Genomic DNA, 14092 nt, shown 5'->3' with positions numbered 1-14092 from the left:
AATAGACTTCGAATTCCATGTAAAATAATATGGTACAAAATCTGAAATATTTTTAAATAACAATGTATCGCTACGTGAAGAAAAGGGTCATGATCACGTCCTTAGCTGCATGATAGCATAGTACGACCATGATATAAACTAATTGAAGGGATAAAAATAAACTTGAGAAATATTTAGGCTAAGAGAGATTTAATGTAAACATTGTGCAATACTGTTAAAACGTAAACTTACTAAAACATAACGTCATTCTTGTAACAATTATACAGCTCGTTAACAATAGTAGACAGATCGCTAACATCAGCAGACAGATCGCTAACGTTATCGGACAGATCGCTAACGTTAGCGACAGTTAAACAGATCGAAAACGTTAGCGAGCTGTTCGTTAGCGATCTGTGAAATTTAGTTGTTCTAGTAACTAGCGCCTTAATACGAGCATTGTGGCGGGAAAACAAACTTTGAGGTTATGTTGCTCACTACGTATTCTTACATTACGGCGTTTTCGTTAATGTTCATCTGAAAAGTTAAAAGTTATGCACGTTAGCGATCTGTTGCTTAATTAACATACTGAGTAGAACTTACCTTGATTTTTGATGATAAACTGGTAAACACGAAGATTAACTGAAAGAATAGCATACGATTTCACTTCACTAAACAAACTGCAATCACTGGTGAAGAGGGTGCTTCTTGTGAGACGCCAAGTGAGTAATGGCGGCAAGTTTAAAAAGTGCGGGAAATTTAAATCGAGATAGCGGGACATTCAAATGTAATTAAAAAATGCTGTTTCATATTTTCGTTTGCTTTAAAATAACCTCATGAATTAAAAGATCCATATTCAACGGTTATCTTAAAGTTGTTATTACATTTTATTTTTGTATTTATTTTATATATTTGCAATCTTCAATCAGCCATGTTGCACTTCGGGACCGTTAGCGATCTGTTTAAAACACTCTTTGGGAATATTTTTCATATTATTAAAATCATTTTTGTTTATATTTTATGCATTTATATGGTAGCTGTTATTATATGCTATGTATGACAAATTTAATTTTTATTTTTATAAAATCAAAAATGGTTGAAAAATTGGTGGGACTAAATTTTTCCCACAATTTTAAATTCACCCTTACCTGCAATCCGGCATGGCCTGAAATAACAGGGAGTATTCATACTTGGGAGACGCCAAATAACAGACCAGACATTGTTGTAAGGGTATTTCATACTAAGGTTCAGGAACTAATACGTCTACTGTGTACAGTTGGGATATTTGGAGCAATAAAAGCATTTTTGTATACAGTGGAGTTCCAAAAGCGTGGATTGCCCCATGTTCATTTGCTTCTAACGTTAGATGATGATTGTAAGTTTAGGTGTCCAGAGGACATTGGCAAAGTTGTTTCGGCCGAAATTCCCGATCCCATAAACCAAGATTTGTATGACTTAGTTAGTAAGCACATGGTGCATGGGCCGTGTGGTATATTAAATCCTTCCTGTGTATGTATGAAGGATGGAAAATGCAAAAAAGATTTCCCTAAATCCTTTATTGAGGAAACGCAAGATAATGTTAATGGCTATCCGATTTACAAGCGTAGAAATAATGGGGGAACCATAACTAAACGTGCAACTGGAGACGATGTAAATGTTACAAATCAGTTCATTGTGCCATACAATCCATTTCTTCTTCTATATTTCCGTGCACATATTAATGTAGAGATCTGCTCCAGTGTACGATCTATAAAGTACATCCATAAGTATGTATATAAAGGTCACGATTGTTGCAATATAGAGGTAGCAAGGGAAAACGATGTACTTGATCACGATGAAATTAATTTATTCCTGAATGCTCGATATGTTGGACCAAGTGAAGCTGCTTGGAGAATGTTTGCATATTGCATGCACGATCAATCTCACACTGTGGTTAGATTGCCAGTCCATTTACCTGATTCTCAGAATGTTTACTTCAGAAACGATGCCCCGGAGGAAGGTTTAATCCAAGCACAGTTAAAAACTACCCAATTAGTAGCATGGTTCAAGTTGAACAGCAATCCTTCAACTAGAAGTCCTTATGTATATCCCGAAACACCAGTTCACTATGTATGGAAGAAAAATGAATGGCATAAACGTAAACACTATTCTAGAACGATTGGCCGAATGTATAATGTTTCACCTGCGGATTCCGAGCGATATCATTTACGTATATTATTACTACATTTAATTGGTGCTACCAGTTTTGAAGATTTGAAAACGTATGAAAATTTCACACATCCTACATTTAAGGCAGCAGCAACAGCACGAGGATTAATATTGGATGATATGGAATGGCAGCGAGCCTTACAGGAGGCCTCTTCTTTTCAAATGCCATACCAGCTTCGACAGTTGTTTGCCTACATCTGTATATTTCAGTGTCCATCAAATGTTCTGAATTTGTGGAATCTCTTTAAGGACTCAATGTCTGAAGATTTCCTTAGATCATACCCGACCGAAATAGCTTACCAATTAGCTCTGAAAGATATTTCAGAAACGTTAAAATTACATGGTTTCTCTCTGAAGTCATTTGATTTACCATCTATTGATGAATTGCCTCAAAATACATGTATAGAGGAAACTATAGATGAAATCCAACATGATGAACTAGCGAAAATGATCGCTTCATCAAATGAAGAACAACGTGTTGTGATTGATGAAATTCTAAACTTACTTCTAAACAATGATGAGTCTGCAAGTGTTAAGGCATACTTCATAGATGGACCTGGTGGCACCGGAAAAACATTTGTATATAAATGCTTAATCCAGAGATGCATTAATATTGGAATGCCAATCATATCCGTTGCATAGACTGGGATTGCTGTTATGTTACTTCCCTTTGGCCGCACAGTTCATAGCCGATTTAAATTACCACTGAATTTGAATGAACATTCTGTCTCCGGCTTAAAAGTCAACAGTAAAGAGGTTTCTATCATTCGTTCTGCAAAATTAATAATTTGGGATGAAGCACCTATGGCCAACAAATATGCTCTAATGTGTGTCAACCGGCTACTGAAAGATATAATGGATAACGATGTGCCATTGGTGGGAAAATCATTATCTTAGGTGGAGATTTCCGGCAAGTGTTGCCGGTTGTGCCTCATTCATCTAGAGCCTCTACTGTTCAGAATTCAATTAAGTTTTCATACCTATGGCCACTATTCAAAATTTTTAAATTAACAAAAAATATGAGGGCTAAAACTAATGAGTTAGATTTTGCTAACTTTTTGCTCGAAATTGGCAATGGGGAATACCCAACAATTGATGACAAATCTGTGGACTTACCCCCACCACTTATCTCTGATTCAGACATAGTTTCAGAAATTTATGGAAAAAACCTACAAACGCCTATGGACTCATCGTACTTATCAAAATGTGCCATTTTAGCACCAAAGAATGAGCATTGTGAGGAAATCAATAAAAGAGTTTTAGACCTCATCCCAGGCTCAAGCAAAACATATATAAGTGTGAATAAACTAATTACAGATGATGACAGTGAACTATTGCAATTCCCTATTGAATTCCTCAACAGCCTTGAGATGACTGGTTTGCCTTCTCACAAATTAGTCTTAAAGGAAGGTGCCATTGTGATGTTATTAAGAAATTTAAACTACACAGCAGGTCTTCTAAACGGAACAAGACTTATTGTCAAGAAAATGTATGAAAACAGTTTAGACTTAGAAATCATAACTGGCACAAATATTGGACAACGTGCACTATTACCCCGCATTGATCTCTCTCCATCAGATTCTACAGTACAATTTTCTTTCAAATGAAGACAATTCCCCATAAAGGTTGCGTTCTGCATGACCATCAACAAGGCGCAGGGCCAAACGATTGATCAAGTTGGTGTGTACTTGCCTGAACCAGTATTTAGTCACGGTCAGTTGTATGTCGCCTTATCGAGAGGGAAATCTTTCGATACTGTAAAAGTAGAAACTAAATCAAAAGGTGGACGAACAGCAAACATTGTTTGGAAGGAAGTATTATAAAAGTCGTAATATTAATAAAGATTACCAGATGGAGGGAACTACTCCTGAGAATATGCGTACATGCAATTCTACCGACAGAGATGTCTATTTTACAAGAAATATTGTTGTTAATAAAACATTCTTAATAAAGCCTCATTCACGCTGTGATACATATGAGTTAACAAATGTACGTGCTTTCTCTGTAGGTGCTTTTAGGAAGTGTGTGGATATTGTTCTGAATTAATTGATTTTAAAAACGGAAAAAAATACATCGGGGCGATTTTCTCTGTGTTATATGGAATGTGTTATACTTTAATTTGGTCATAAGGCGAAATTAATCCAGCAGCCCTATAAGGGTTTAATTAAAGTTGTACCGCCCTTATTAAGTTTAGTATTTTATTTTTTTATTATTAATTTCAATGCTGCGGAGCAGCACGGGTCATCTAGTGGCAATGAAGAGGTTGTATTTATAGCCTATAGTTTATAACAGTTTATTTTTGTTTTTAAATAAAACACAAGTATTTAAGTACTTAAAAGCAAATCAAATTTTTTTATCAATAATTTGACACAAAAGTGCAAAAGGTTCTATTTATCTGTATTAAACAGGTAGTCTACAAAGTTAAAAATAAATTACGCAAAAAAAATAAATTAAAAGTCTGATAATCAACTAATAAGGGAGATGGAGTGTATGTTGTCAAATGGAATTAAATAAATGAAATAATATTTAATTAAATACAACTAAATTTTAAATTCAAACAATCTCTCTCTAGAGAGAGAGAATTAAATGTTTAAGACATTTTTAATTATTTTGCGAGCGAGCAAGCAGATTTAGAAATATAATAAATTATGGTTACAAATACATTTAAATTGATACATATATATTTCACTTTGATGTTTGCAGTACCTAATTTGCCACAAAAGTGACAGCAGGCCATGGTAACTAAACTTTGATGCAACACATACACAACACACAAGCGCGATACTAAAATGAAATAAATGATTTTGGAGACTAAACTCACGCTAAGTTGACTTCTTAAGCCGGGTTTACACGATGCCAGTTGGCGAGACAATTGTCTTTGCCAATTGGCATCACGTGGTTTTGGAATTGTCGTAGGCCAGGCAAGTTGAACGAGAACCTGTTCACACGTGGCCAACACTTGCCCAGGCATTTTACAGTGAACCAGGGTACTACTGCTAAAAGACAAGACAGTGCTATTGGCCTCTACACCGTTTACACGGTGCCAATTGTCACGATAACTGGGTTTTCGAGGGGTGGGGGCCTCACTGGGCCCAGCTCATTGTCCTCAGTCTACTCCCGGAGACAACTGAATTTCGGGACAGTTGGCGGGACAATTGGCTTGCCAATTGGCCTGAAGTGTTTACACGAAGCCAGTAATTCCAAGCCAGTCAGTTGTCTCCTGGCAATTGTCTCGCCAACTGGCATCGTGTAAACCCGGCTTTAGAGACTCAAAATTTCTTCTCCAGATAGTCCAGAGGGATGCTCCAGACGCCTGAATCTCTCTGCCAATGAACCAGCTCCTTCTTTATTTCAAATTCCTCTATTGGGACACCAGCTGAGTTGATTCCATCGTAGACTTGGCACAAGGCAACCAAACTTTTCTCCTTCACGCACTTTTTTCCACAATGCACTCAGAGTTAATGGAAAAACCTCGCTCTACTGTAGAGTTTCTGTGAGACAGCGTCAATATGATGGTACAAAAGTCTGTCAAATGTTTGCACTGTTCGTCCCTCCGTTATTAATTACAAATCATTTCAAACAAAAACTTGTCAAGTCAGATCTCTTTTCTTCTGTTCTTTTTGCACATTTGTACACTTTCTTCAGAGATGAATATTTCTTTGTATTGATTCTTAATGGAGTCAGCTTTGATTCCAGAAATTAGATTTTTTGTAACAAACGACTCCAAGCAGTTTGTTAATCTAACCTCGGCAAGTGTTCTATCAAAACCAATTGTTCCCGGATCCAAAAAAGAAATGTATTTCGTTAAACTTTAATAAAGTGGAGAATTTTTCATGAGTTTTTTTGTCATGGCTACAATAGCCGTTCTGCATTCATTTCGGAAGGTTTGTATGTCTAATTGTGTTTTTTTTCATCTGAGCGTGTCACGTGTAGCAAAGCCTATATCTATTGTTTTAGCAGGTTTAAGATTTTCATTAGTAAGTTGGATTTTTTCCGCTCTGTTTTTAGAATTTTTAAAACTTCTTCCTTTACAATTTTTTCCATAAATGATAAGACTAGTGCATTTAATTCTTTATACAAAAAAAGGTGCCATCGGCTGATCTCCTTGGAATTCCCGAAGAAAAGGCTCTATCATTGATTGAGGCCATATATGAAAAGAATGCAAGTTTAGGTGACAACATTTTGTATTTTATTTTTCCCTTCACAACCTTGAAACTGTAGGAATTGGGTTCTTGAGCCGTATCTGTAAGATATTTTATTACGTTGGGTAAGATTTTCAATGTCCTTTCTGCTACAGGTCCACTTTCAACCCATCTTACTTAACAAATTGCAGAGGAAACAATTTAGATCTAGATAACTGTACATATAAGACCTTCTGGCAGGTGAGTTTTTAAATAAATTATAAAAAGTTCTTAAAAAAGTAGTTATTTCTATTTCCCATCCTGTACTATTTATTCCAACTTTAAACTAGCAGTGACCATATGTGAGTTGTCATGAAGGAAAATCCAATTGTTTCCCGCCCATTTTTCAGTGCGTTTCCTTCTGATGGCATCTCTTAAGCGCCTGAGAATTTTGATGTAAATTACCTTGATTACTGTTTGCCCCTGTAGGATAAACTTGTAGTGAATTCCTTTTGAAAAAAAAAACACCTCAAGCATCACTTTTCCTTTGTTTTTGTCCACAGGAAATATTTCCTTACTTGGAGATGTTTTTGTTTTCTATTCAGAGGTCTGTCGTTTTGGTAGAGGGTTGTAGAGATAACACCATGTTTTGCCACCAATCACAATTTTATTCAAATATTTGGATCTGCATGGACCAAATGAATTAATTCACCAGCCATTAACATTCGAGTGTCTTTGTACTCAGGAGACAGCAGTTTTGCAACCATTCGTGAACAAATTCGATGCATGTTCAAATGACCATGAAGGATGGTGTGAACACTTCCATGAGATAAATGTCAATTGGAAATTCATCGATTGTTAATTTCTGATTTTCACACACAACTTCATAGCCTACTCGCTCAATGTTTACAACATTGACTGCTGTTGAAGGACGTCCACTATGAGGGTCATCGTCGATGCTTTCAAGGCTGTCATGAAACTGTTTGTACCACTCATAAACCTGACTTTTCTTCATATTCTTTCCTCTGTAAGCTTGAATTGACAACTCAAGAGTCTCACTAGGTGGTTTTTTAAGTAAAACCATTGACTATACACAGAAAACATAGAACTTAATGTTTGTACGCTGTTCATGAAATGCCATATTTCAATGCAGGTACACGACTGACAGTTACCGATAATGTAGACTTGCAGGTACACGAAAAGCGCTTACCAATGCTGCACTACGGCTCGTCAGCTATACCCGCACTACCGATATGCCATTCCTGCAAGGCAAATTTCCCGCTGATGATCACGCTACATGTCTACAGATATTCATTCCGGGAATTTTTTTGACTGTATATGTAACTTAAATCCAAAATTGCACGATAATTTTGCTGATTCTAATGTAGCAATCTGCTTTAAGAGGGTAATCAATTTTCGACCTAACTAAAAAACGGCTACAGTTATTTGTGATGAGTGATGATATAATTAATATTATTGGAAATAACTCTTAAAAACTCTTTATAAAATACCTACAATATCAACTTTTTGAATATAATCCAGTCCGGTTTCAAAATTAACATTTTCTTCTAATTCCTTCTGTGTTTCTAAAATCTGAGATACTAGATGTCCTTGATCCCCTGATAGTAGTTGGTTTTCACCCACCACCTAAAAAAATATTACATGCACTTCAGAACAACAATACAGCAATAAAAAATTTATTGTGTTTTGTAGGTATAAGAGATAAACTAAGCCGGAACATTCCTACTTTATGATTCTATTCCAGCAACACTATAGAAAGTCTATCAGCAAGTCCTAAGTCAGGTATTGTTCAACCAGTTCGGCAGCCGTCCTTTATTACTGCATACTCAACTAAGATCACACTAAAAGGGACTAGGAAGCCCAATAGCAATTTTAATTTAACAAGTTTCCAAATCAGTAAATCAGCCCAATCTGATAATAGGATTTAGGGAGCGTTGTATTCCCCAAAAATCAGGTTTTTAGACTTTCTGCCTAGGTCCTATATAAATTTCAATAATTTATTACTGTTCAAATTAGCTAAAAAAAAAAAAACAGTCAATTTTAAATATCACACTTTTATTCTGCACCTAATGGTTACCAAGATGTGGCAATCAACAGATAAATGATTAATATTTTGTGTAGCAGATTTTCTGTTAACTATAAAGTTATCTAAGCCGACTGAAATGATTAGTTACAACCTAAAAGTCAGTGACGGCTGGTCCATAAGGACTCTGTGACAGAGTCCTCCCATTTTCAAGACAAAAGTATAAATAATAATAATTAACTTTATGATATTTTATTCCTGCATCTGAATGTACATACATGTTAGAAGGGTCAATATCTTTGGGACGGGTGATAATGGACGCAATATGTTTTTGCAATAGGTAGTAAGTACTTGGGGACTCAGTAGATATGAGTCCAAACTCCCATATAAACTGCATGGAAGAATTCAACCAATCACAGCGCTGAGTCAGGTTCTAATGCAATAGATATAGAGCGTTTGGGACTCCGTCCAAACAGTAGTTCTAACTATTGCCACAACAAGCGCTGAGCGTAATGATCTGTTGACTGTCAAGTGTCAACAACACAATATGAGCAGTCTAAAGTGAATACAGTATCTAGTGATTCTTAGAGTTCATTGTGCCGATGGTATTTGAGGTGTTAATTAATAATGTACTAAATTGTTTCTCTAGAAGTTTTGTTCAGAGATGCTAATGAATTCTGTTAAAAATATTTCTGGAAAGTACTGCTACTGCTGAAAGTGATAATGTAAAGTTACCTGATCCACTACACCCTCTGATGAAGGAGCCTCAACAATCACCAAGCTTTCATCATCATCTTTAGGAAGGTCAATAGAATCTACTATTAAATTCACAGGTTCATTCACTTGCCTGAAAAATGTGTCCATTCATTTAGTGCGACACAAACCTCAAATGTATAGATATAATATAAAACTAGTTTTAAAGTTTAAGAAGACTTGCTGTTTTTATACCTGTTAGGAAACACACTTTCAAATAATGAAAAACAAGAAGTACTAAACAGCAAAATTGCATTTTCTATAAAAGAACAAGAAGACTTGTCAATGACATGGCTACGTCCCTATATCACCATTGGCATATTTGATGTCACAGGAGAAGAACAAAGCTTTCTAGTATAGGCTTTCTCTAGCTGTTTTGATCCTGGGCTCGTGGTTTGAAGGTATAAATGGAATAAAACCTCAATGAAATGAGGGTCCAGTAAAATAGGATGTCATTAAACATAGGCCTACTGACATCAAGTTTGTTCACAGTATCTGTATATTGTGTACCATGGATATTACATCATATTCAGGTAGTTTAGAACTCAAGTGAATGTTTTTCTATTACTGCTGGCGAGGCAGTGAGTGCCTTGACCATAGTAAATAATGTTTCTCCTTTTTTAAATTTATTTTGAGCCCCTTGGATGTCCAAAGTTTTGAGATGAGGTTTTCAAAAGTAAATATTAATTGGTCTCCATAGAAGCATGAGAAAATTCACAATGTTTAACTTTGTGCTGACATTTCAATGTAAACAATAAGAACTGCAAAATGCTTATTTCACTATAGCGCCTAGTTTTCCCCTTCCAGGAACTGATGAGAACCTCTTTAGAGAAGGAGTGGGGGGCGTGACGTCACTCTGCTCTTGAGGGAACACCATTACCGTAACGAGACGAAATGTTTCCATCGGTGTTTGTGGCGTAGTTGATAGTGTCTCAGACTTGTGATCTGGAGGTCCCCAGTTCGAATCTTGCTGGTGACACTAACTTTTTGTTCAAGCTTTTGCTTAGAATTCGAATACTTCTTAACTGTACTGTACATCTTTTGCTAGAATTTGAGGCATTTATAATTTTATTTATGAACAGAACTATTTTTTTTTTTTTTATTAGTAAACCTTCATTCGATTTTTATCTTATATCTTTTTATATGATCAGCAAGTTTGGTTGGTTAGGTAAGGTTATGACAGTTTAATTTTATAATTAAAAATTTTAAAATTAATTTTATGATTAAAAAGTAAATTTTCTAACTAAAATATTATTAAATAAATTTAAAGATTTTCTTAAATCAACGTGAGGGGCTCTCCCACAATCCCCCACTCCTTCACAGAAAAGGTTCTCATCAGTTTCTGGAAGGGAAAATGAGACGCTAGTCTTATTTCACAATTTCAGACAGCTGAACCAAACAAATTATAAGATTTTACACAACTTATGTGGTACAAACAGTCTCATCAATGCTTTCCTTAATTTTTAAATTTATTAGGATTAAACTTTGGAAAATATGATTTTTCCTGGATTATTATTTTATTAAATAAAGCAGGACCAATACAAACAAATCCATGTGTCAGAGTCAAGTTCAGTTCAAGCACATAACATTACATAACAGACATTGACATTGCATAGCACTGAGTCAGGTGGATGGATAAGCCAGCCAGGAATGTCCAAAGTCAAACTCACCCGCATTATCTCCATGATAGATACCCTTCTTGTCTGCTTCTATAAAGATTTTCATGCAATTATATACATTTTTCTCACTTCCTCCTTAAATGCTCTAACTTCTATGGACTTTAATTTCACATTTTAAACCCAATAAAAACCAAACAAAAAATACTAAACAAAAAAAAATTTAAATTTACTTTGTTTAAAATGGAATAAAACAGCAGCACAACTTCTACATGTGGGATTACTCTCACTCCTCGATGTCAAGCCTTGATGTAACGATTTGCTCTATATAACGTAATATTTTACAATTCCTGTGTGAACACCATATCAGTCAATAGAAAATGTGCCCCTATATAGCGAACAAAATACGTTTAACCCTCTATACATAACAAATATTTAGTCATTTCATTGTAATTATAATATTTAAACACCGGCGGGTTGCTCACATTACAACATAAAAATGGGGAACCTGTACCACTTGATTGGTTGGTCTGATAAACCTGTGTGTAGAAGTATTACTCACTTGTTGTCAGTGTCGTTGAGTTGTACCATGCCTCTGTCTCTCACTCTCGGGGCCCCGGGCCTCGCGCTGGCCGGTCGAGCTGCTGTTCTCGGTCTCTTTGTCTCTCTTGCCACTGCAGCTACGTTGGTACTGCTGACAAATGACAAGTCTGTTAAACTCTTGACCTAGAATAGTGCTAGTAGACTTCTCATCCTAATACAATATTTGAAGTTTGTTTTGAAGTTTTTGTTTGTTTGTTTCATGTGTCATTTTACAAAAAATGTGTCACTTTAAGTTAAGTAAATATCAAGAAACAAATATGAGGGTTGTCTATGAAATAAGATATAAAAAAACCCAGTGGAGGCCAAGCAAGCTTTTTCAAATCTGACTGTAGCATCATGTTCTTTACTCCTCCCATCTACTATTCTAGCCAGTTCTCATCCCTATGAACAAATTAGTTTTATCATAGCCGATAACGATGTAAGGTAAATTTATTGGTCCTGCAAAGAATGAATGACATTCTATAACTAGGGTTCTGTGTGAAAGAGTCAGATGTGTATGGGGAAAAGTGTTTGGATGTAAAACATATGTTAAGAGGTTTATGGCGTTTGCAGAATTTTTTACATATTTCAATTATGAAGCCGGCAGTAGGTGTTTACTAGAAGTGTTTACAATGATAGAAGTTTTGGAAACTTTGCTAGTTTGCATGTTCAAGACTACTAGCGTTTACTGTTATCCTTTGTTTTCTTAGAGACAATCCATATCAGTTCAGCAATCTTGTGTTCAGTTACGTCAAGATACATTTTTAAAAATCCCCTCACTTGTAGTGTATTTCATATAGTACACTCTGCTGAGTATGACCATTGTAAATATATGTATCATGATGGCAGTGTTTCAGTAAATAGACCGTTGTTCTCTTCAACTTACTCTCTTAAGAAGTCCTACTCCACCAGAGTTCTTCAGAGTTCTCTTCAACTTACTCTCTTAAGAAGTCCTACTCCACCAGAGTTCTTCAGATTTCTCTTCAACTTACTCTCTTAAAAAGTCCTACTCCAGGACGAAATGTTGTGTTATGTTTAGTTTTGTGTTTTTTTTTATTGTATATATTAACCACGGGGCTCTATTTTACTCAGGTAAGGTAGCCGAACTCTATTCCATTCCAAAAAAAAAAATCCTCTAAGAAACAATGAATCTTATCACACAGAAATCTTAATCACAGAGTGTTATTCATAACTGACAGGTTCTTTAATTATTCCTCACATTGTTATCAGCAACCAAGGCTACTCATTGTGAAGAGGTAGGAACCAGCTACTAATACTGGGGAAATATAAAGAACACAATGCTATTGTCAGATTTGAACTAACTTGCTTAGTCCTGACTGGAGCTGGTTGGAGACCTTAAATTACAGATAATCATACGCAGTAGGGAAATCACAGTTGTAAACGTGTCTGAGTACTCATAATTTATAATATGGTGGTATAAGAGAATAAATATATTCCTAATATTACAGCACCAGTTAATTTGGTCCATATACAACAAAATCCAGTGGCGGATTAGGGGGGGGGGGAGGGGCTGCAGCCCAGGGCGGCAAATTGTAGAAGTATGTTTTTTTTTAGTTTGGAATTTTAAATATATATTGAGTTTAAATAAAAAAAAAAACTTCATAACTAGGAAAGTCGAGGGTTGAATATGAAACATAAATGTAACTACTTAGTCAGACAGCTCAGTCAGCTACTGTTAATCATCAAACCTTTCCACATTCAACCTCTACCAACAACACGCACTATCACACATCTCTCAACCAAGCTTCCATCCCCGAAAACAGCCATGGACTCGTTTGAATCAGCAGACAGCGATGTGGCGTGATGACCCATTGGCTCGCGAGTTACTCATGCGAGCAATATTTTAAAATACTGTCACCGGTCATGTAAGGCTTATTCAGTATGCTATTTCAATAAAATTTTGATAACAAAATAATTAATCACCTCAAATTAAACTACCTTTTTATTTTTTTTACTATTAACAATTTGATTTCACACCTACTCCGATAAAATAAATTAGTACAGTATTTAGGATTAATCTAAATACTACTTTATTTTATTGGAGTAGGTGTGGAATCAAATTGTTAATAGTAAAAAAAAACTTAGTTTAATTTGAGGTGATTAATTTAGCTATACAAATTATTTGATTATAAGTCAATCATTGGTCTCAATTAAGACACACAACTCTCGACTTCTAAAATAATATTTTTTAAAGCAGTCGTCATATTATGAACTCCATTATGTTGTAAAACAATGTTACATACTATGATCATTTAAAAAACCATCATTTTACTTGAAATATTTTAAATCTCGTTATCAAACCAAACCTCTTAATTGTTTATTTTTTAATTTAAAATTATTCTCATGGCTAAGGTAATTAATTACTAATGAGTAGGTATGCAATGAAAAAAATTATAAGAATAAGATAAGTCAAGCTAGTGAAGATTCAGCTACTGTAGTGGTAATAGACAAGTGAGCTGAGGCACACACGTCACTCCTTTGACCACTGTGATGTGATTCGGCGTTGACCCGCCCCAGAACCAAGATAAACTTACACGGTTGCTTATGATGGGGGGGGGGGGGGGATTGTGGATAGCCCAGTGGGGGCAAATCTTCAAAATCGCCTCTGACAAAATCCTGTAGACGGATACTCAAGTATAAGTAAAACACAGTCCAGAAAGTAGACACAGTAATAAAACTATAACAAGACAAACATTCCAAAGTTAAAACATACCTGACACACTCTATTTACTAGACTAACAAAAGAAGCTTTACTTCTATTCCATAAAAAT

General features: G+C 35.4%; 1 protein-coding gene across 5 annotated transcripts in view; it reads right to left on the bottom strand.

The window, feature by feature from the left end:
- The window catches only part of LOC128983921 (TRAF3-interacting protein 1-like), a 60769-nt gene that overhangs the window by 25337 nt on the left and 21340 nt on the right, over positions 1 to 14092 (bottom strand). For 3 of the 5 annotated variants that reach the window (XM_054403192.1, XM_054403195.1, XM_054403194.1), the window contains exons 8-10: positions 11281 to 11412; positions 9085 to 9196; positions 7821 to 7952 (exon numbers count right to left, since the gene is read on the bottom strand). In XM_054403192.1, the coding sequence (XP_054259167.1) occupies positions 7821 to 7952; positions 9085 to 9196; positions 11281 to 11412 (376 nt within the window). Of the gene's footprint in view, positions 1 to 6353; positions 6428 to 7820; positions 7953 to 9084; positions 9197 to 11280; positions 11413 to 14092 lie in introns of those variants that run through there. The other 2 variants (XM_054403197.1, XM_054403193.1) reach the window with 2 other exon arrangements.

The sequence above is a fragment of the Macrosteles quadrilineatus genome, unplaced genomic scaffold (assembly GCF_028750875.1).
Source record: "Macrosteles quadrilineatus isolate MER2022 unplaced genomic scaffold, UCM_ALF_1.0 Scaffold_2__2_contigs__length_208266976, whole genome shotgun sequence".
NCBI classification, from domain to species: Eukaryota; Metazoa; Arthropoda; class Insecta; order Hemiptera; family Cicadellidae; genus Macrosteles; species Macrosteles quadrilineatus.
The sequence above is the reverse complement of the archived record's forward strand: the minus strand, read 5'-3'. Positions and strand labels throughout refer to the sequence as shown.